The sequence below is a fragment of the Cyprinodon variegatus genome, unplaced genomic scaffold, assembly GCF_000732505.1.
Source record: "Cyprinodon variegatus isolate N-32 unplaced genomic scaffold, C_variegatus-1.0 Scaffold4, whole genome shotgun sequence".
Taxonomy (NCBI): Eukaryota; Metazoa; Chordata; class Actinopteri; order Cyprinodontiformes; family Cyprinodontidae; genus Cyprinodon; species Cyprinodon variegatus.
This window is the reverse complement of record NW_015150457.1, coordinates 1,220,537-1,245,153: the sequence shown is the minus strand read 5'-3', so window position 1 is coordinate 1,245,153 and position 24,617 is coordinate 1,220,537. Positions and strand designations below refer to the sequence as shown.

Genomic DNA, 24,617 nt, shown 5'->3' with positions numbered 1-24,617 from the left:
CCAACTAATAATAAATATAACTGCGATGATTTATTATTAGTTGGAAGAAGAAGAAGAAGCTCTTATAGCCCCTGTAGCTTGAGGACACGCCCTTAACTTTGGAAACGGTGCAGTGGGTTCGCCTGCTTCCCTTCAGCTGCACATCACACAGAAGCGGCTGTAATCGGAATCAATTTATTTGTCCCTTTTCCTCGTCTCTTTCCACTGTGGTGACGTCAGTCGTCGCGTGGAGCGCAGTCAGCCGCGTTTAGCTCCCTGCGGTGCGGAGGAGACAGAGGGAAATCCTCCTGCCGGAGAGCGGACACACCTCGGGATGGATGCGCTGAAATCTGCCGGCAGAGCCATCATTAAGAGCCCCGGCGTCCCGCGACACACCTGGGGAACTTCAAAGCATGAAAGTCAGTGAGTGAAACTGTGTGTTAGGAAAGATTACACATATGTAATAACAAGGAGACTTTCTGCCTGCAAATGTTGGACTGCCATCCTTTATTATTGTTTAGTTGTTATTTCTGTCTTCCTGTTTAATTGTGTTGCTTTATTTAATATAAACAATTAGATTTCTTATTTCTAATAGAAAAGAGACAATAGCATGAACCAAAGGGGAAAAATCACAAATTTAAACACCTGAGAGATAAAAGTACAAAGATAAGCATTTGTATTTATTTATTGTATTTATTTAATTTCATGCATTAAAATGACTGAACAGGACTGCATTTTGTTACATTTAAACTTAGGAGGTCTAAGTTTCTGTCTCTTTTCTAAATTTATTCGTCTTTTTACTTGAGGAACCATTTATTAACTCTGCTAAGGATATGTAACCTCCAAGCTCTGGATTATCTTCGTGTTTTAATTGGATTTTAGGTGCTTTGATTGGCTTTAAGTTTCTCATCCAGAAAACGTATTCTTAGTCTGATGTATCCGATCCAAAACCAGCTTTGATGTTTGTTTGGGATCCTTGCTTTATTTAAAAACCCAGAAGTGACCAAATACTCTCATCCAGCTGCTGAGGTAAATATTCAGTCTCATATACTGTATGGTGCTGACACCACCATGCTTGACTGCTGTCAAAGCAAAATCAGACCCCAGCTTTTTATTGTCATTACACTGCAATGAAATTCACTCTCTGCATTTAACTAATCCACTTGGGGAGCAGTGGGCTGCCATTGTGCAGCGCCCGGGGGAGCAGTGTGGGGTTAAGGGACCCAGAGTGGGATCCTGTGGGAGTGGGGCTCAAACTCAGAACCTTGGGATTCCAAGCTCGGATTTAAGTAGATTAGAAACCTTTTTGCCACTGTGCCCAAATAACTTGGTATTTTTCCTTGTCTGTCTATAAAACCTTTCTCCATGACCATGCAGTTCTCTGTAGATCTTCACAAAGTTCCTCAGATTTTCCCATTGTTTTGAAATGATCAATACAAGTGCTGTCAAAAAAATATCTTCATAGATTAATGTTTATTTAGTGAATCAAGTTAAACCATCACCTTTGTGGGTAATTGTCAGTGAGTGGGGTATGGAACCCACCCAAACACTGATTCCTAAATTTTCACATTTTTATCATGTTATCACCATGGAGAACCCTCCAAAAACATGCTGGGTTAATCACAGTCCCTAAATTACTATGAAGATACAACTTCATGAATAACAACCTGTCATAAAATTAGATTTCCTATTTTCAATAACTGAGTTATGTTATTTAACTTTAGACATTAACATTAAATACAAAATCGACAAGTTATATACAAAGTTATTGAATTTATTTGGTTATTTTTTACCCAGGAAATACAGGTACAGCAAAGAAAAAAAATAAATAAATAAAAATAATTCCCTGAAAGCTTTTTTTTTCTCATTTCAGAAAGTGAAACTTATATGCTACAAAGATTATTTCTAGCTTGTTTAACAATTGCCTTTTTTTTAAATTACTTTTTATATAAATAGCGCACCTTAAAACAAAAATTGGTGCCAGCAATTGCTGCCCATGTAAACGGTAATATTGAACACATAAATCAAGCAAAGAACAATAAGAGTAGAGTTTAAAGACAGCTTTGTGAAACAATTACAGCAGGTTTAAAAGAAAAATCTCTTGTTGGTAAGGAAACCCCAGATTTATGTTAAGGTGAATAAAAATTGAGTATTTTAAACAGAAACATCACACAGATGGCTGCTTTTGTTGCAGTCTTTGGAAGCCAGCAGACCAACAGCAGCAGATGACATGGCAACATGATATTTGGGTAAAAATACAATATTATTTTGATATTGCAATATCACGATTTAGTTAAATTTCTCCCATTGTTTTAATTTCAAAGAAATCAATATTAGGAACTGAAACGTCTATGTTATATTGAAAATTGCCACATAAAAAAATGATTTTTTTCCCCCCACACCCTCTAAAATACATTTCTTTTTTTTTGTTCCATTGCACACCTGGTTGTATTATCTCTTATACTGTTCATATTTTTTATGATTGAATCCCAAATGTCTTATTGTTTAGTCAGCACCTCTGAAATCCACAAAATGCAATGTAATAGTTTGCGTTTTAAAGTTTTAGCATCATACAGGGCCCAGTTGGTTGTTATATTGAAGAAATTTCTTGTTTTCTGTGAGTATTTTCCAATGTTTATGTTTTTTGCCTTTTGTTTTCAGTTATTGCTGCAGATTATTTACTGAAATAATTTTTCATAAAATCAAGTTGTTTAATAGGAATATCTAAAAAAATAAATACAGCAAATTTTGGCTACTGTATTCTTAGTAGGGGTGAGTGTCGCCATGCGTGCCACAATACTTGGGTCATAATATAATATTATCACGATATTGCAATATTTCTATATATTGCGAAATTTTACCCAGTTTTCAAAATGAAGATGAAAAGAAGCAAGTTCTGTATATGTTCATCAGAAGGTATTGATCTTTATCTTGGTATCCATGTTGTTTGGGGTTTGAGTCAGTCCACGTCTTCTACTGTGACTGCCTCAACTACAGATATTTTGCTGCTTTGCTGCACAGGAAAAGAGCGCCATGATGCTATCTACCGGAGAGGTGGTGCAGAGGTAGCCCATCTTTCCTCATTGGTTTTAGGTACCAATTTTTTATTTTTTTTATTGATAATAGGAACTGTGCTGCGCAGTGTTGCAGTTGGTAGCACTGCTGCCTTGCAGCAAGAAGGGGTCTTTCTCCATGGAGTTTGCAAGTTCTCCCTGAGCATGCGTGGGTTCTCTCCAGGGACTCTGGCTTCCTCCCATAGTCCAAAAACATGATTGTTAGGCTAATTGGCTTCTCTAAATTCTCCTTAGGTTTGAGTGTGTTCATGAATGGTTGTTTGTCCTGTTTCTCTCTGTGTTGCCCTGCGATGGACTGGCGACTTGTCCAGGGTTTACCCCGGCTCTCGCCCATAGACAGCTGGAGATAGACACCAGCATCCCTCGCGACCCCGCTTGGGATTGTCAGAAAATGGATGGATGGATGAATGGGTGGATATTAGGAACTGAAAAATCTATATTATATTGGGCAGTCAAAAATCACGATATATCAGCAATTCGATTTTTTTCCCCACACCCTAATTTTAGCATATGAAATGTAAATTTTACATGTTGGTAACACTTTTAATCTGACTGGAGTCTAGTGGAATTGCTTCAAAAAATAAACGTCGATCAGTTCAGACTTCTGTCATTGCTACCCTTAACCAAAAGTGAAGGATTTTGTTTATAATGTGCATTTCTGACTTTTGTTGGAAACGGGCAGAAGTACGAAGTTCAGTTCTTATCACTGTTTTCTAATGAACATTAGAGGTACACTTGGGTAGTAGGAGGGGCGGGGTGGCAGTTTCTTTTATAACCTTCAGCGTAAAAATGCAGATAACAGCTGCATTTGCTGTATCCTCATAGCGAGGTGGGAAACTGTTAGAACTAGCTTTTAGAAAGGGGCAGAAACAACATTTTCTGCATCTCAGCTTTGTTCATGTTAGTCTCCTCCAGCACAGACCAACAAATGAGAGGAACTTGTGTCTGAGTGAAGAGTCCTTCAAACAAACCTTATCCCACCATCGCTGACAGATTGTTTTACCGCCTGCAGTCCTGCTGCCTCACCACTGTGTTAATGTGATCTCTAATTCTCCCTCCCTGAAGCCTGTAAGCCTCTAAAAACTAGCATGCTGCTTCATGAATAATCCGCCACCCATGTCAGAGTTCATTAAACACGACTAATTAATTTCAAATCCACTAAGTTTTTCTTGGCATCTTTCAGCTGTCGGAAATCTTAATCATGAACGATTTGATTCTGGACAAAAAGTTGAATAGAGGCATCTGTAAATGATAGATTCATTTTGAATTTATGCAAAATGTCTGCAAAAAGATGTGGATCTTATACTGATAAAAGCTTAAAGAGAATGTATGGGACATCTTTAACAGAGACATCTGCATTGCACTTTTTTCTCCTTTTCTAGTTTGAAGCCAAAACACTGAAGTATAAAAAAAGAAATATATGGATTGACAATGTCACAGCAAAAGCCCACTGAATTTCAGCACCTGATGGCAGAAGTGGTTTGTATTTATGAAATCAGGATGTAAAAAGGTGTTCACTTCACTCACACACAATAAGGCGGACTGCTGATGTCCAGAAGCTACTTAGCAGGCAGTTTGCTGAGAGGACAGGCATTTGTGTGCCAGCTCGCAGCTATGTGTCAAAGCGGGCTGTCAGAATGCAAATAAGGTAACAGGGCATCTGTCAGGCAGAGTCCGACCTAATAGCTGCATCAAAGTTTGGAAAAGAGTCAAATATTTCAGGTCTGCAATCTGACAAGAATTATTTGTTTTTGTTGGTGGTTATACATACTTTTCATAAACATTATTTTACTTTTAATCATTCTTATATTCTTTTCTCTATTTTGAATGAATAAAAAAATATGTTTACCTATTAAAAACAAGACTCTTTTGTCATTATCCTGCCTTTTGTCGACTTTTTGAGTTTTAATTTACATTTTAACTGAAATCATTCTGTTTTCTTGGTAATTGTTTCTTTTTCATTTTGTGTCATTGTAGTTGTTTTCTATTTATTTTCAAGCAGTGTTAAAGTTTTTGGCTACGTTCACACTGCAGCCTGAAGTGACCCAAATCCAATTTTTCTGCCTATATGTGACCTGGATCTGATCTTTTCATGGCAGTCTGAACAACACAGATCCGATTTTTTCCACTGCGACTCAGGCCACTTGGCTATGTGGTCCTGAATCCGATTAGAATCTGATCTTTTCAAATGCGGCCTGTGTTTGAACGGCCAGGTCACATTAATCCGACCTGAACGCCATTAGTAACCGACATAGGTCCCTATATTGCTTCTTGCTACACAGAAGCGGCAAGAAAAACAACAACAATGGCGGACAATGATGCGGAGAGCAGTATTTATTTTTAACCTTGCAAAGATTTATGTTTAACCTTAATACCTCAATCTTTAAAAGATTTGAGGTTTTACGGTTTGGAAAGATCGCTACATGCGCTCCAGCACTACATCCATGTTTACTTCCGTAAACATGAAGCACGCTGGCTTGTGACGTCATTGCATCCTCTGCTGCGCATGCGGGACACTTAAGCTGTATGAATGCAGTTTACACAGGAGATCACATACAAGTCACATATATTTGGAAATGTGAACGGCAACGCAAAAAAATCGGATTTCACGAAAAAAATCGGAATTAAGGATCAAGGGTTGAAGTGTGAACGTAGCCTTTGTGTTACTCTGTTGCCCCCTTATGCCTGTTTCCTTTTCCCTTAGCTCCCTTCTAGTTACTTCTATCCACACCTGCTTCATATCAGGTCATTAGACCATATTTTATCCTGTTCTCCATATATACACCACCTCTGCAGTTCCCCATTGCTGTTTTCTTGTTGGTTGTTGCTTCATTGCTTGCTCCCTTGTTGTTATTTCTTCCTGTCGTCTCCTGTTTTTATTGGTTTCTTATTTAGTTTCTTTTTTATTTTTTTTTATTATTTTGCTACTGGATTTTTGCCTCTGTTACCTAATTAAATCAGCAAAACAGATCTCTGCCTCCTAACCTCTGCATTTGGGAAGAAAATCCACACAACCTGACAGCTTTCTTTAAGGCATTTACAAGATCTTGGATTTTCTTTCTGTTAGACATGTAAACCTAGTGTAGGTAAATTTAATGTCGTAGTTTTTATGTCATTGGGCCAATTTGACACTATGATCCATCATTTTTAAAAAGTTAAAGGCCAGGGCTTTTTGAGTTGTTTTCCATAGCTGTTTTTGATGAGTTTGAGATCTTTGCATTGTTGGAACACCCAGTGTCAACCTCTTAGATGAAAGAAATTTTGATAAAAATGTTGCCAGATCTATGCTTTTTTTTTTCTTCAAAATAAAAGACGCTGGAACCCCTTTTTTCTGTCCACAGTAAAAAAATAAAAATAAAGCTGCCAAGCATGGTAGTAGTGATATCATGGGGTTGTACTCTTCTAATATCAGTGCTTTGGTAGAAAACCACAAACCAACAGCGAGATGGATAAAAAATGGAACAGGTGTTAGATTATAGGCAATATGCCTAAAAGCTTCTAATTATTTTACAACCTGCTGAGGTGCATTCTGCTTAGTATTTTTAAGTTGAATGCACCTCAAAAAATGTATGTACCGTACATATTTAAGCTTGTGTGTAAAGTTTTGACTCTACACTGATTAGCTAACCCACAAAAATAAAGTTTGTGCATTTCAAACCTGATTTTAAAAAGAATTGTTTAATAAATATCAGTTCAAATGCACTGTTGTAGATCCAAAATATATTTGCAAACCTTTGACTGAGACTAGTGCAGTATAATAGACAATTATTCACAAAATAATGAATTCATCAGATTTTTTGTGTGTATATTTTGAGCTATATCTGCTGCTTTGAATGAGAACAGATCAAATCACTTCTAACTAAGGGAAACAAATAATAAACTCAAGCACTCTAGTAAATATTGACCATGTGATAACAAAATGAGAGCAAAAACCCTCCTACTAATAGTCAGTCTATGATTCATTTCTACAAAAAAATGTGTTAGCGAATCAAAGATAATCACGCTGTAGAATTCAAAATGTTCCTCTTCCTTACCAACAGTTAGCTGCTTAGCATGCTTTAATATGCATGGTCTAATTTCTTTTGATCTGCTCTGACACATGCAGCAGGTATTTGCCACTGCCTTGTGCTGCTGTCTGCTGAGGTCAAAGCCCAAGTCAGGAAGGACGAAGACTTTGCTCAGATGTGGAGTCTAACCCATCCCTTGGATCAATTTATTCTCCTTTTTTTCTTTTTGTGAGTCTCAGACATCCAATGTTCTTGCCCTTGGCTGCAAAAACATGCCTCTGCTGCAATGTCAACATCAATCCAAATTGCTCTTGCTTTTGGCTTTAATGCAATTAGTGTTGTTGTTTTTTTTATACTAAGTCCTGTAGTTGTCATATTATGCTATGTTTACATCTTTTACTTGACATGTGGCACATTTTGAAAAAAAAAAAAAAAACTCAGTGCATTATTTCCTTACTTTTTAGCTAAAAGAAAACAAGAATGAGTCAAAGTGATGGACTGTATTCAGCTGTAATATCTGACATTAAGTAAACCCCTACTAAAATGGTTGGAAGTTTGACAGAATGACACGATGGAGTCACTGGTGTCAGTTACGGTTGCCCTAAAGGAGCAATTACATCTCAATAGCTCATTAAATCTGAAGCACCACTGAGTCAGGTAGGCTTAGATAGATGGTGTGTGCAGTGCAGTCTTTATGATGTCTTTAACTACAGCAAAGGACTTAATTATAGAGCAAGAAAAAAAATGTTAAGAAAAATCTGCTCTTTAAATTCCTTAGTTAGGAGAAGACCAAGACTGACAGAATGCATAAGGGATAATAAGTTCTTATATCTACGAGTGTATTCTTTTTTAAGGAAAGGGATATTAGTAGGTCTGAAACAATTAGTCAGATTATTCATGATTAATCGATTATATAAAAAAATGTCAACTAATTAAGCTATTGATTAATCCTTAATTTGAGTGTAGAGGCTCAAAAACATTCCTTTATCTGACAGAGCAACCCACCTTAAGAAATAATTATACCAAAATTGTAAAAAAAAAAAAAGATGTAAACATTTTCCTCTATCCAGGCTTCCTCAGGTGGAAAAGTTTAAGTTTTATCTGGATTAATTTAGCAGAAAGTCTTTTTAAAGGAGCCTTTTGCTATCTGATTAAATTATCGATCAATTGAAAAAAATTATCAACAGGTTAAAAATTTGCAAAATAATGGATTTGCAAAATAATCGTTAGTTGCAGCCCTAAATATTTAGCATTTAGTAGAGTGAATTCAAACAAATTGTGTTTTTTAGCTAATGCACATTATTCTATAGAATAAAACAAGCTGTTAATTCAAGGCTCATATTTTCATGCCATTGTTTATCTGGTATTAGCTGATTGGAATACAGTTTTCCAGTTGTTAAAGGGACCACATACCTCTGCATCTCATCCTGGCTCTTTTTACCCCAGAAGCGAAGAGGGGATTACACAGAGTAATTCAAACGTCCTCTAAAGGGACGTTTCTCAAACAAAACTAGACATGAATGATAAATGATGGTCACATTAGTTTTTATGAAAAAGTTGGAAAGCTGTACTGTTATAGGGAACAGTGAGCAGAGGGACACTGGTAATTACGCTATGGATGTATATTTTAAGTCGGAGGATTTTTCACTCCCTGAGGGAAGCTTCGTGGTGCACTGGGCTGGAGCTTTGGTTATGCTGAATTTGCACCAAATTCATTTGTTATCTCGCATCTATAAGCATCAACAGATCAACATGGACGCATGCATTTTGAGGTCAGACGCTCTGGAAGCCCATTGCTACATTTGTGGAACTGCTATTTTGTTGTAATACAGAGAGTGGCTTTTCTTTATTGGCTTTTATGATTGGGAAACAATTTGTTCTAAATCTTTTTGAGTAAGTCCACCTCAAAATGTAATCTGTGTAGTCGGTTTTTCAGAATAACTATCCTACTTCAATATTCTGTTGTTGTTTGGAGTGGTAGACCCCCTGCATAGTCAGACTGGAGAGTCCCAAGTGAAAGATGTTTGAAGCCGGCAAGGCTGTCGGGGATTTCTCTCTGCCATTACCGGCTTAAAATGAACTTAAAACATCTTTTTTAGATTTGTGGTAAAAACTAAATGTACGCCAACCAGAATATAAAATCTAATAAATTTAAATGCCCAGGTTCATCATTTTTAGTTAATGTAGGTATTAAAAAAAATGTTTTGTCACAGTTTAGTTAGAAAATGTTTTAGTCAAGTAATAATGATCAATGCAACAAAATTTCAGATTTCTGAACTTCAGCGTTGAATTTTTAGACTCCCAGCTCTGGGAAACAAGGATGCTTCACTTATGATGCAGCATCTCTCAAAGTTGCTTAACACCACCCACTGTAGACTATGCATGTAAATTTGATGCTCTGAAGCCCAGAACAATAAAAAAAAAACACAAAACAGCACAATTTCTTAAATTGCAGAGACTCTCAAGTTTTAGCTTTGATTCATTAAATGAGACTAAGATGCTACATTTCTCACTCCATCCCTTCAGGTGGCAGTGATATACATAAAGACAAAGGAATTGTCTTCACAGCTTTGAGAAAGAAACTCTATCTAAGTCTGTTTGTTTTCTTTATCTAATTTTCATGCATCTTTTTCCTGATGGAAGTGGGACAAAGAGTGCATATGTTCATAAATATATATGTATACATGTGGCTTTGGTGACAAATGCTTGAAGTTTTGACATGCACCAGCATGTAACATTTGAACCTGTAGGGAAATTCAACTGCAATGGCCACAGTTCAACCACTTAGCCTGCAATGAGGCAGTTACAGTATGAGACCTGCAATCCAAAACTACCGAAACTCACATTAAATTGTAAAAGAAATGCATAGAAACAACATTAACATTGAAATAATACCCTTTGACTCATATTATGTTATGTTTATGTCCTGTTAAAAGGGAGTTTTTCCTCTCCACTGTCGCTACAAGCGTGCTTAGTGTGAGAGATTGCATTCGAGTCAATGAGTCGATGCAATCAACTGGTTTTCCTTAGAAACCTTTAAATCAATTAGACTGTATGATCTGGTTAACTGTAAAGTGCCTTGAGATGACCTGTGTTGTGAATTGCCGCTATAGAAATAAACTGAATTGAATTGAAATTGAATTAAATTACGAAAAGTGGACTTTACACTCCAGAGCACACAATGCATTGTTCTAAGATGAATCCTCATCACACATCAGCAGCTGTCATGCTTTCTCCATTACTCATTTACATCAGTGGCCTATTACTATCTAAAAATGATTACTAATATAAAACATAGTGTCTAAACCAGACTTGCAGAGATTAATCCATGCTATTGTAATGACCTGTTCACTAGCCTTTTCAAACGAGCATTAGACAACTGCAGTTTATCCAAAATGCTGCTGCTCGAGTCTTCACCAGAGCCAGGACATATGACCATATTAGTTCAGTGCTCCGGTCATTGGCTTCCTGTGGCTCAGAGAAAAGACTTTAGAACAGCTCTAGTACCATAGTACATCTCTGAGACGTTAGGGCCGTACGAACCACCTCGGGCCTTCAGATCGTTAGGGAGGGGTCTCCTGGTGGTCCCTAGAGTCATCACTAAACATGGTGAGGCTGCGTTTCAGTTTCATGCAGCAAGGTCTGGAACAGCCTCATTGAGTATGTAAAACAAACTTCAATTCTGACTGTTTAAGCCCAGGTTGAAAAGATGCCTATTTAGTGTTGCCTATGGCAATTGATTGTATTTTAACTACTTCTAATGAATTATATTTATTTTTTATACATTTGTATTGACTGAATTTGATTTATTGTGTTTGTATTGTTGGTGTTGCTGTGAGGCACATTCAATTGCGTTGTGGATGAAATTGGCTGTATAAATACATTTATCTTGCCTTTTTTGGGGGGCTATGTATTTAGATTGCACATAAAATATATGTTAATTCTCTAAGAAGATTTAAAAAAAAAAATCTTTTCTTCTGACATTTTTTTAATAACATATTTTATTGCCCAGAAACACCTGACATTCTTTAAATTTTGTACCAACGTTAAGGTTTATGCTAAGCCTTTAGGCCAGTAATCATATTTCGGTATCAGCATAGTCCAAACCAGTTTAACTGCAGATTTTCCTTTCTTATTTATTATTCATGATCACATTCTCATCAGTATTCCTAATCATATTCCATGGTCAGATTAGATGATCAAGAGCTGCTAATGAGTTTTAAAGTAGGAAACTTTGAAAAAGGAAACCCGTCTAATGGTTTCCTTTTAGCAGCAATCAGAAGTGATCAGCACTGCCTGGTGTTAGTGGCTTGAACTGACCTGATGAATTAAAGTCATTAGAATTTTTATAACAAGTGATTTGTTTTTTTATTATTATTTTTTTCTATCATAAAATAGTACGCTCTGGGTTTATTTCAAATATTTTATTCTTTTTTTGTTTTCAGGTTATGTCTTTTTAAGGTGATTGCAATAAACAAGCCGTTTGATCTATTCTAGATTTGAAATGAATAAAGAGAGTACAGTAATGCTGTTTTCTTACACACTGCATTACTGTGTGAACTCTAGACTATTTCCGCCTCAGAGGAGAGCTGTTGGCCATGAGCTGAATCCTTCCCAGCAATTATATTAGTTGGATTATTGTCAAAAGGACTTTGCTGACATTTCTGCATAGCTTTCCTTTTTGTCTCACTTTGCAAGACTCATTATTCCACTTGGTTTGATATGAAACATGACATTTTTAGAGGCTTTATTTCAATCTTTAACAAACCAAGCAGTCATGTGTATGACTAATGTCCCCTTTAAGCCATACTTGCAGACAAGCTTTAGGTGTGCAATCATTTTTTCTTCCAAGCACACTCTTTTTGTGGGTTGATTAAAATATCTAAACATGAACTGCCTTAGAATCTCGGGGCTCAAACATGGATCATAGATGCTATTGAAAGAACAGCTTTAGGGAAGAGGTTTATAGTGATTCTTTTCGCACTTGATTTGTTTTGGATACTGTTTTGTCTCAAATGTTATGGGAACCCTTCCTTGCTGTTAAAAGAATATTGACTGAATGAAAGTTCTGCCATGAACAATTTGCTACACTTTTCTACAAAAAAAGGCCAGAGTTTTGTATTTAAAAGCAAAATTGGTAAAAGAAAAATTACAAATCTGAAATTGATTACCCACTGAGGAAAGCTCAGGTCTGCCCTGCCATCTCTCATAAACAGACCACTCACTTATATCTAGTATAATGCCCCTTAAACAGTAATCTTATCATTTTTTTAGGCATCAAGGTTTTCTCATATTTCTGTTGTGTTTTCTGACTACAGATCCTAACAGAGTTGCTTTTCTAGCATGGGTCATATTTAAGCATGATGAGCCAAATATTTGATAAGATACCTAATTAGACGGACTTAAAAGTTTTAGGAATTCCCCTTCAACATCATCTTAGCGTGCTTTTGCTAGTCCAACTTTGGTTTATTGAATAGGCTTCTAATGTGAAAATAATTTAGTACATTTGTGGGACTGGAGAGGTTCTAGATTAGTAATTATGGGTTGACTTTTGGAGATGTGACTAGGCCACTCCAGGACCTTGAAATGTTTGTTACAGAGCCACTCCTTTGGTTTCTGAGCGATGTGTTTGGGATCATTGTCATACTGGAAGACACAGCCTTGTTCCATTATTAATGCTCTCACTGATGGAATGAGGTTTTGGGATGACAATGCAACTCAATGCTACTATTATGGTTCATTCTTCTCTGAACACAGATCTATCATCCTGTTCCCCAAAGCATATGCCCCAAAGCATATTTTTTCCCACATGCTTCAGAGTAGGTATAGTGCTCTTTGGAAGCAACTTTGCATTCTTCTTCGTCCAAACATAAGTTGAGTTTTTGCCTCATCTTTCATATTCTTACCCAACTCTTCTAGATCATTCTCTCTGGCAAACTACAGATGGGCCCAGACATGAACCTCATTCTTCAGGTTCCTCTGGGTAGTTTTGGGATTTTTTTCTCACCATTCTCCTGATCATTTTGTCCCCAGGGGATGAGATCTTCCATGGGCTCCAGATCAGTGGAGATTATCAATGATGATGTGTTCACACCAGCCTGCTTATCTATTGTAGATTCCCAGTCTGGTGAAGGTCTACAATTTTCTTCCTGGTGTCCTTCGGTTGGGTTTGGAATTTGATATTTTTTTGTTTTAGGCTGTGGACAGGAGTATGTTATATAGCTAATGAGTTCTCGTATAGTTAAAGTTTGCCCATGCTGAAAATTACACACCCATCTCATCTTCCATAGCACTAGAACTAGTACAATCATTGGTTGACTAAATACTTTTTTTGCCCCACTGTATATTAAGTTGCTCAATTGTTTCAAGAAAAGTGACATCATTTATCTTTGTGTGTATTTCAAAACATCTGGCACAAATTATGTTTGTGTTGCTTTTTATTTACAATAAATACGTGTTTTTGATCACCCCTTTTTGATTTCAGTTAATAATGTAAAAAATCTAGGTTGCATTTTCTAATGAATACATATTTCAGTTCATTGATCTATTTTCACATTTGCAGTGGTTCTACTTTAGACTGAGTTATATCAATTAACACTTTTTTGTTACAATATGTAAAAAAATGCATTCACTTTTAGAGCCATTATAAAATAGAAGTTACCTTTGCTGGTTGACAGCATGCAGAAGTGCTTCTTTATTTTGTTGCAAGCTAAGGATTCGAATAAAATTCAAAAATAAATATAGCAAAGTGGCTGCACTGCAGAAATCTTGACTTTCTGTTTGCTAAGACCATGTCTGCAAGAATCTTATATAACATATGGGATAAAGCAGTTTAACCTATTCTGACAGTTTTCTTGTGTTCTGCAATTGGCCAAGCTGATCCTGAAAGGCACTCAAAAACAAGGCAACCCAGGTAAAATAACACGTTTTTGCACTTTAAACTCTGCAAAAATGTTCACCTTTAGCCAGTAGAGAAAATACCTCTGCAATGACTTAACAGAACCTATGTCATCTTTAGTACTTTCATAGATTTAACAAAAGTATTTGAGGTTTTGTATTACCTTATTGGTTTATTTAGTAACAATTTGACAGATTTAAAAAAAGCTGCGTTTAAAGAGATAGTTAAAATGTCTGGACAGCTTTTAAACAGAAGCTGATCTAAATATTAAAAAAGCTTCGACCTAAGGACTCTTTCATAACTTTTGTAAAGAATTGCAGTTTTGGAATAAATAATGTACAAAACTTGAAGTTATAGTAGAGGATTTTCGCGAATTTTTGAAAAGACTCGCCCTCTTCAGTTGAAAAAAAAGCTTATGCACAACCATGTACCCGCTTCCAAGAGGGAATGCCTATTAAACACGTGCAAGAGCATACACAAGCCCATTTCTCCTCGTGCACTGCGTGTTTAAAAGTTGCTGTTCTCATAGCTCGCACAAGCTTACTGTGTCCGAACGTCCGCCCTAACCTAAGTGGACTTTATAGCAAACTCAGTTAACTGATCGTTCGGACAGATGACCACTACTCTTTGCTCCCTGTTGTTCAGGTAACTCCTCATCCATGGCACGGTGCCTGCGCCATCTTTGTTATTAGTCTCCGCTGTCAATTAGCAACAGCCTCTGGCAACAGCTTTGCGAGGAGAGCTCTCCATGCAAAAGCATTCTGGGATATATCTGCTCTTCTTAGGCTTTTCTTCTCATACACTTCGTAGACACTTTTTCTCTCACGACTATTGCCCATTTTCAAAGAACCTCGGTGAGAAAGGTGAACTTCAATGACTGTCTGAAACCATAGCTTACCACATATACGCCTGAAAGTATGCATGCACAGAAAAAGATACTGTAGCTAACGGGACAAGCAGAGGAAGACCTTACATAAACATATCATTAGAATGATTGAAAATTAGGAGGACAACTTATTCAGATGATCCACCCAGAAATCAAAGATTGTCCTCTACACCTTTAACAGACAGTAGAAACCGTACAATTATTTAAACCTATTTAAAGGAACCTGTAACAGAGCATGTATGGAGGATCAAGTTAGTGAACTAACATGGTATTTGTACTGTGAGGAAAGGTGCTGCATAACCTTTATATTTTTTCACCTCAAAGCTTAACATTAAATATCTCCTTCCTTGAAAAACTAATTTCATCATTAAACTGTATTTTTCTTTCTTCTGCTTTTTGATGTATTTTCCATGTATTGTGTGACTTCATCAAAGCTTGTGGGCACATGTTTCTTCTCTGTATTGATTTTCTAAAGCATGGCTTCATGTTATTAAGCAGTGCTCTACATCATATATCATCTTTAATTTTGTTCTGAGAGTTGTGTTATGGAAGGTTTATGACATTGTTCCTGTGACTCGAGGGAAAAATGTGCCACAGAAATGTTCAAGGAGGAGGGTACATTTTCCTGTTGATGTTATCCCTCAATTTTCTGTTGTACGCGCTAAGCTTCTACTAATGTCATTGTTGCAGTTTTTGTTCTCTGTCTCTCTCTCTGGGCTGTTTTTAGCACAATTTCCTTTGCCTGAAGTGAAGTACATTATGTAATGGAGAAAAACTGAGAGATCCTATTGTGTTTAGTCAGCTTCCTGCTTGTAAATACTGTACATTTAAGCCACAAGAGTTGAAGTCTTTTTCTGTTTGATGTCAAGGGCAGCCGCCTGTAGATCAGGTTAGAGTGTCACTCTTGCCTGAGAGCCATAATCAAATTGTTTTTGTGTTTGTGTGTGTGTGTGTGTGTGAGAGAGAGAGAGAAAAATTAAACACTGCAAATATCTTTTGTTTGTATCTGCAGGCAAATCTTTGCATATTAGCTCAACACTCCTCTCCTAGATAGACAAATCCCATTTCTATTTTTGGGCTTTTAAAATATTCACCTCCCCACACCTTTCACTAGACAAGATGACCCTTTTCTGAGCTCTGCACACAGAGCAAACCCTCTTAAAATAGCCTCATTGCATCTAACTGATGGAGGGAAACCATTGTAGCTCAGTGCTGTCCACAAATTATTTTGTAAATAACTCCATTAATAATTTAATCTATGTTACAAAAAAACAAATTCAAATCTTTGAGATTAAAAATTTTCATAAATATCATGTTTTTCATATTAGCAGCGGGAGATTGAAAAGCTTTTTTTTTTTTTTTTACCCCACTGAGTTGCCATGTCTATGCCACACGGAGTGTTCACACCATTCTGCTGCAGGTTGTTTGAATTTATTTACAGCCTTGGAGGGAAATGAGAAATCGATGAATAAATAAATTGTTTTCAGTGGGAATTATCCTGTCTCTTCCTCTAAATATTTTATTTTCGGCACCCTCTGTCACATACACCCCTGGTGAAACATATTTTAGAACTTTTTAAAAGAATTAATCTTTCATAGCAGTGGCATAATCTCAAACTGAAAATGTTGCTGCAGGTCTCCAGCGGTGAACTTTGAAGTAGTTTTCTAGCCATCTGCCCTGTGCATGGTGGTAAGATAAACATGGGTCCTCATCCAGCCTTGTTTGTCATGGTTCCTGGTGCTGCTGCATATCTACAGCAAGGAGTAAAGATATATGTATATATATATTTATATATATATATATATATATATATAATAGTTTGGCAGCAAACAGTGAGTCAAACTTTCACTTTTTCAAGCACCTCACTCTAGCCGCCTTTCCACATAACCCAACAGTACTTTGAAAGTTAATGCTGAGGTTTAGCAGCTTATGTTGATAAAAGTATGATGAGGGATGTTTTATTTTATTTGAGAAAAATTCCAAAATCAAATTAACTTTTCAAAATTACTAGACATTGGAAACTGTGTGAAATTATGAAACTACAATAAATGTCAAATTAATTTGAAGCTTTTGAAGTGTCTTTACCAGACAGATCAAAAAATCAACAGGGAGTTGCGTGTCCTTTCAAAAGGTCATAGAAAATGGAAATTAAGCTTTTTTTTTTTTTTTTGGTCAACTTACTTCAGCCAATTATATTTCCTCCTGTTTTTAAAAGTCAGTTTTTTAATGTAATCTATGATTGAAGCACTTACATTGATTGTCACCTCACCCTGGTACTCCAGAGACAGGACACGCGAGAAGGTGAATTATCGTGCTGTGTACTACTACCATCCATCACACAGCTGGAGGGGCTGGAAGTGCTTTATCAATTTAGAGAGGATTCCACCGGGATACCCTCACATATTAAAGTGTTGCACACATGTTTGGTCTCAAATGCAATTTTCAGATCTTAAAGGCATTTTTTTCTTCATTAATGGACAGAAAACTCTCAATGTAAACATTTTACAAATAAAGTCTTTTACAGTATTAAATACAGAAACGAAAATCTTTTATATATATGTATATTTATATCTAATAATAGATGAACTGGTTTCTCTCAGTGGAGCTTTGCCAGTAAAGACTCATGTTCCCATTTTTAATACCCTAGAGTTTTTATAAATACAGTAATGTTTTTTTTTTTCATGCTAAAGTTGTTAATTCTTTCTGTAGTGAACTTTGTAACCCCATATTACATAGATTGCATGTTAGGTCAGACTTTTTGCAAACATATTGACTACCTCAAAAATATCTTAAAGTAATCCAAAGCTGCTATGGGCATTACAGTGAAAGCTTTGCTATAAACATTAGTGTGCAGCTCTATAAAGTTGATTTAAGGTAGTTTTAAAGGACAGTTACAGCGTAGATCGTTACTGTATTTATTGACCTCTGCTCTCTGAAAGCTATAAAACTCCTGTATGACATGTTTTTCTTAAGTGCTCCTCCTTGATATGATGTTTTTTATTTATTACTGCATACAAAAACAGATAATAGCCACCACTTTAATGTGTTTACTTTGGCTTCTTAAATAAAACCCTCATTTAACTGCCAATATTAGCCCTAGTTTGCTTGGCTAAGCGTTGTACTACAATATGGTTTCAGTGACAACAGCTTTTACTTTTTTGATTACCTTTTAGTGGTTTTGATATATTGTATGATCTTGTCATTAAACTTTTTTATCTTTAAATTTCTTCATTTTGGCAGGCCTGATGTTTGGATTGAATCAATCACCTGGGGATTAATAGAAGCAGTTAAATACATTATTGTTATTTGCAGTGTGGAATAATGTATTCCCTTACTCAAGTAAGGCGAGGCAAGTTTATGTGTATAGCCAATTCAGTACAAAGACAATTTGTTATTTTACATAAATTAATAAATATATTATGAATAAATAAATAAATAAATAAGAAGAAAAGAAGAATAAAAGCAAGTAAAGATACAAACATGATAAAGCAGGCAGTAAAAGAAATTTAACAGACTACATAATACTGCAGTTAACAGTTTAACTTAAGTTTAACAGTCAAAGACAGTTCTAAACAAATATTTTTTAACTTTGACTTGCAATAAATCAGGTTTTTAGCGCTTTTACAGTTTTCTGAAAGTCTGTTCCAGATAAGTGGAGCATAGGAACTAAATGCTGCTTCTCCATGTTTGGTTCTAGTTCTCTGTGAACAGAGTAGACTTTAACTAGACAACAATTCTGTTATGTATTAAGGTGCTGATTCATTCAATGATTTATAGACTAACAGAAGGATTTTAAAGTCTGTTCTCTCTGAGCTACAGATCTCTCCTGTGCTCTACTCTCTTAGATATAGTGAGAACACGTTCAGCGTTTTGGATCAGCTGCAGCTCTCTGATGAACATTTTGGCATGCCTGTGAAGATACTGTTGCAGTAATCGATTCTACTAAAGATAAATGCATGAATTAGTTTTTTAAGATCCTGCTAGGAGATCAGTCCTTTAATCCTGGAGATGTTCTGCAGGTGATAAAAGGCTGATTTAGTAACTGCCTTTATGTGCCTCTGAAGCTTCAGGTCTGAGTCCATCATGACGCCAAGATTTCAGGCATAATCAGAGGTTTCAAGATGTACTAACTGAAGCTGTGAGTCAACTCTGGATCTCTCCTCATGTGGTCTGAAAATGATTGCCTCGTTTTTTTCTTTATTCAGTTGGAGAAAATAATGCCGCATCCATGTATAGATCTGTTCTAAGCATCTAGCCAAAGCTTTGATGTGGTCAATGTCACCTGGTGACGTTGTTATGTAAAGCTGTGTGTCATGTGCATAGTTATGGTAACTGGTGATGTTTGCTATAATCTGAAGGGAGAGTGTAGATATCGAATGGGGGGGTGGGGGGGGGGGCAGAATGGAGCCTTGAGGAACTCTGCATGGGATTTTTCTTGTCTCTGATTTAAGTTCCCTACATACACATTGTAGTGTCTTTCAAATAGGATTTAAACCAGACCAGTGCTGTACCAGAAAGGCAGACCCAGTTTTCCACTGGTTGTAATAAAATCAAGTGATCAAAAGTATCACATGCTGCACTGAGGTCCAGTAATACCAGCACTGTGGTTCTTCTACAATAAGAATTGATACAGATATCATTGAGCACCGTAATCAGGGCAGTGCTGTGGTTTGAAACCTGACTGAGAAGGTAGCCCAAATATTAAGTCAGCTTTTTTTTTTGTATGAGCAAACTATTAATACCTTCTTGGTGTGTGATACCTGAGCTGGTAGTCTGCTAGCTTGTGATATTAATTTCTGGTACATTCTTTTGTTTTTGGTTTTGCTCTGTCTTGATTATTTTGATTATTGGGTAATTATTTAGCCAATTTGAAGAGTTACATTTAGATATTGACGAAAATAGTCTGTGGCATGTTTCTACAAAATGTAGGGATCAACAGATAGCTGTCTGCTTTTGCAGGGCACTGCTTAAAGTGACTATTGCAAACTTGTAACAGCTGCCTGGAGACTAACCCTGCAATGCAATCATGTTTTATCTGATATCTGTTGAGTTTTGAGAGACGGTTCAATCTTTTCTGATCACTTGATTTTTTGTTGTATACTTACTGACTGAAGGGATCATGAAAAGATGACATTTTAATTCAAAATCAGATGGTGGCACTCACAACCAGAGATATTGAACCAACTCAGAACTGATTGAGGGTTGGGATAAAACAATTTCTTATAACTTCAAATATTTTGAGGTTAGTCCTAAAATAACTGAATTGATATTCAGATATTATATGCCTTGCACATGTGCCTCACTGGAAGAAGTTTTAAAGTTTCTTTTAGTCAAGAAATGTGGAAGGATTCATAGATAAGTGCATTTGTTTTTAGCCATCATCCCCAGCTTCAAAGGAAATTGTTTTTAGGCAGTTTTCAAGAGATTTGCGAAAGCTTCTTATAGTGCTTGAACATTTTTGTTTTCTTTAATTTAGTTCTGTCTCCAATTCCTCCTAAAAACAGAAATAGAACTGAAATGTTTATACCCCCTGGGGCTAACAGCAGAGAGTGTTGATACTGTAATTTTCCAGAACAATCCTATATCTGGGAATCAGCTCAATGTGCTGCATAAAAAGCAACCATGAGATAAAATTCTTATCTGCTTGCCTGCCTCAGTCATCCTCCACCTCACCATACTGGCCAAACACAAACTGATAGCATCTACAGAGTAAATATTAGCCCGATTTTCACACCGGGATGTCAGCTATAAATGGAGTACAGGAAATCATCAAGGACCATAACCTGGCTGCCTGTGGACTCTTCTGCAACCTAAAGTGGAGAAGATAAGGCTCTTTCACTGCGGGATGTGTAAACATCAGTTACTAATTAATGATTCACAGAGGCTTCGGATGATGGTTTGAGAGTTGAGGGTTATATTTTGCATAATAGCTGCAGAGGGAGGTAATTAGCATTCAAGATATATAGTTTGCTTTTTTAAACCAAGAGATACTTTATTACTGGTCTCGTCTGTCTTTTAAATGTCTTCATGAAACTGCAGCTTTGAATCAAAAGAAATATTGTGCTACTCGGGGAACTGATGACAGATTACATTTTCAGGTTAAACAGCGTATAGAGTAAAACATTCAAAGTTGAATTTATAGTCAGCTTTTTCTCCTGCTTTATACTGACTTGTATGGCTTAATACAAAGCTCAAGCATATCATCATACAGGCTTCCCCCTGCTTCTTTTATAGTTAATGTCAGTCTTTAAAAGATTGAAATTTGCATTGGCCCAATTTGCTCATTCAAAAGAATTCCCAGGATCATTATGATGAACAGCGGATATGGAGATAGAAGTGAATGCCTTCAGTAAGAGTTATGCTGAAAATGAAATTATGGTGAACGAGACGTACGCTCTCTCATTTATTCACGGAGCTCTAGGGAATTTCTGATGGAATTAGCTTTCTTCTTAGACCTTGTGATTGCTGTTCCTATAATAGAAATTATTCTTTGTAAAGACACTATTAAAAAGGTTGAATACAAGTGTGTGTCAAGAAAAAAAATGAAATGTTTTTTGTTTGTTTTTTGTTCTGACAGGTGTAACTGTTATTTGTGTGTTTTTTTTGTTTTTTTTTTACATTTTAGTTTTTATAAGCTGAATGTTCAAATTCTCAAATTCATTAATATCGCCTTAATAGAAATATATGTTTTCAGGCCTACTGAAAACATCAGATCCCTTTTTCTATTGCTTATTCTTACACAAAATCCTAAGTATTTTTTTTTTTCCTCAAAACAAAAACACCACACCCATGCTTGGTGTTGCTCATTCATGCTCACTGTCCGACTTACAGGGTGTTTCAAGCTGTTTAAGTTTTATACCTAATCGTTAAGTTTATGATCCAGATATAGCCAAAGCATTGGCCTTATGATGGCAGCAGCAGCAGCAGCAACAACAAGAAAAAAATCATGACTCTATTTACTCATCCACTCAATGAATGGTATGATACTATGAATAACTGCTCGCTCAAAGTTTGTAGATTTTAGAAAGATTGTCTTAAAAGAGTAAAACTAATCTTTTGGAAACCACAATCATGGCAATGTTAAATATTTCTTTTTCCTATGGACCAAATTTCAATATCTTAACAATTTAATGAAAATAAAACAGAATGAAATATCTTGTCCTCAAATTTAAAGCTCTACCACAGTAACCTATATCAAACTAGTACTGATGGTGGGTTGTAAATATGTTATGTCAGTTAAAAGATTTAGAGAAGGAATGATTAACTATCTCTACAAGGAGGTTTGCCAGTTGAACCTGGTAATCCAGCTGACTGTTATCTGAACCCTTTTTTGTTGTTTATCCTCTTTGCTTGAAGCTGAGCCAAGTTGTTCAGACAGGCTTTTTGCAGATTCCACCTCCCAGTTACTGATGGGCTGTTAGCAATGGAGCCCTGGGTTGCCTGGCAACATCATCTGTTTGATTGACTTTATTTATACCGGTTGTTTCATGACTGTATTTATTTGGTTAAGTCAATTCAATTTATTAATACATCACTTATTGTAAACAAATTTCGGTTGTGGACATTATAGGCAAGGCAAGTTTATTGTATATGTTTAGTTTATGCATAGCAACATTCAATACAATGACAATTGAAAGTGCTTTACGTTTATTAAACAATCCTATAGAAGAAAAATAAAATCAAAATCAAAGAAAACATGATAAAAGCAGATAATAAAAGAAAAACAAAACAGTTGGACCAAATCTGAAACTAATTATACCTCAGTCAACAGTTTAACTTCAGCAGTCAAAATTAACTCTTTGTTAGATACGTTGGCTATCCAGCTCAGAAGACTATTACAGACCGAATTCAATAACACAAAATACACAACTAATCATCAGCTTTTTCAACACCATATTAAAACATCATAATGACTATCAGATCTCTTTTAATAACGAAAAAGATTTTGATTTTTTTTTCTGACAAGATACTTCTAAACTATCACTTTTTATTAAAGTGCAGTATTCAGTCTTGAATCAAATTCATTTGAAATTTCAGCTTTTAGTTATTACACTGATTCCATGAAAACAGGGCTCAACAACACCAAATATTCTGTAGCACATTGTGTTTTGAGGAACATTCCCTCCTTCATTTTCCACCTGCCCCCTGGTGTAAATATGCCTAGAACCGGTCCTGGTCAGTATTGTGTTGGGTTCTGGAGTGGAATGTCCTGACTGAGAGGTAACCAGCACCCCAGAGGGGATCTAGTTAGGTATTCTCTTAGAAACTACATGAAAGCTGGGTTGTTCTTTCAAACTTGTTTTCTGGCAAAAGCCAGAGGAAGTGAGGATCCAAACGGTAAAGGTTAGTATAAGGGCAGATTTAAGCAAGCAGTGCAGAGAAAAAGCTTGAAAGGAAAGACTTTACTTGAATGAAACCAGTTTCATCCACCCCTCCCAGTTACTCATGCTATCCCAACCCACCACCTTCCCTGCATGTGCGTCCTATTTTCCTTGTCAAGGTGGCGTCCCAGATTTAAATCTCCAGCAGAAGAGTAAAACACTGAGGCAGAGAGATTATATTATGGAAGATTTAAAGAATCCTGGTATCACTGGGGTCCTCAAAGCGTACCGACTTCTTCTTCAATCAAGCTGCTTTATTTTTCTATTAGATATTGTCCTACTTTCTGACCTGTTGGGAATTAAAGAAGGAATAGATTTTTTTAGTTATATTATTTTGACCCCAAAGCAGACACTGATTAAAACAAATTTCAGCATGTAACCTAAGGACTTTGCCTGCCTGCGCAGATGCCCTTTTTCTTGTATTATTCCTATGTGTATTCGTCAGTGTACTTCTGTTTGCGTTATTAATTAACCACCGGTTAAAATGTTGAGCCAAAGGAGAATTCACCCGGGTACAATTTTGGCTTCTCAGAGTAAATTAAATTACGAACATGGATTTCATTGTAACAGCTGCTTGGGCCTTAAGGCGTAAAGCACACATCGTGCCTATTATGCTTCAACGGTTCGCCAATACAGCACTGCACGTTTTAGTTCATTCATCCTGGCCTCGTATCCCACAGGAGTATTTTTGTACCTTTCCTGTAAATGCAGTTTAAGATTCCATGTGGTAAAATGTCATCGGTTTGCCCTGAGCTGTTGTGCATTGATTTATTCAGTGTGTCAAAACAATGAGTTGCTTTTTGGGTTTGTGCACATAATAGAATCAGTGCCTTTGTTGCAATATGCTCAGTATTAAATTATTTCCAGGCTCTGGTTTATTAAACAGAGAAATGTCATGAGGGCTGCCGTAAAACATTGACTCTTTGCTAATTTTTAAATTGAATCATGTAAACAAATGTTTTAGTAGTCTTGCATTCATGTCATGACACATGCTGTTTCCTAAAAGTTCACCAAAACCACTAAAGCATGTTTTTAGAGGATTTTCTTTAACTTTCTAAAATCCAATTAGCTACCCCTTTTCCTGTCACTCTTATCAGTCCCATTCCCTCTTGGACTGGATGTATTAAAAATTTAGGCATTACTCTTTCGGATGGGGGGATGTGATATATTGGAAACCCTGAAGCATCAACATAAAGCTGTTAAATAATTCATTGATGTTTCCTAGTGAAGATGCAACATGGGCTGTAGCAGTTAGTCCTGTGGTGTTCTGATGTTTTGAAAAATAAACGGAGCAATGTAAATGTTTTGACCAGGTTTTGATCGTTTTTTTTTTTATTCAGTTAAGATTTTTTTTTTACTGTATTGTACGATGGAGTATTTTCAGATTTTTTT

At 36.3% G+C, this 24,617-nt stretch overlaps 1 protein-coding gene across 1 annotated transcript in view; it reads left to right on the top strand.

Annotated features, from left to right (window-relative positions):
- The first annotated feature begins 82 nt into the window (after positions 1-82).
- The window catches only part of LOC107082946 (low density lipoprotein receptor adapter protein 1-like), a 52,359-nt gene continuing 27,824 nt past the window's right edge, over positions 83-24,617 (top strand). The window contains exon 1 of the mRNA XM_015371845.1: positions 83-398. Within this exon, the coding sequence (XP_015227331.1) occupies positions 314-398 (85 nt within the window). The 5' untranslated portion in view covers positions 83-313. The remainder of the gene's footprint in view (positions 399-24,617) is intronic.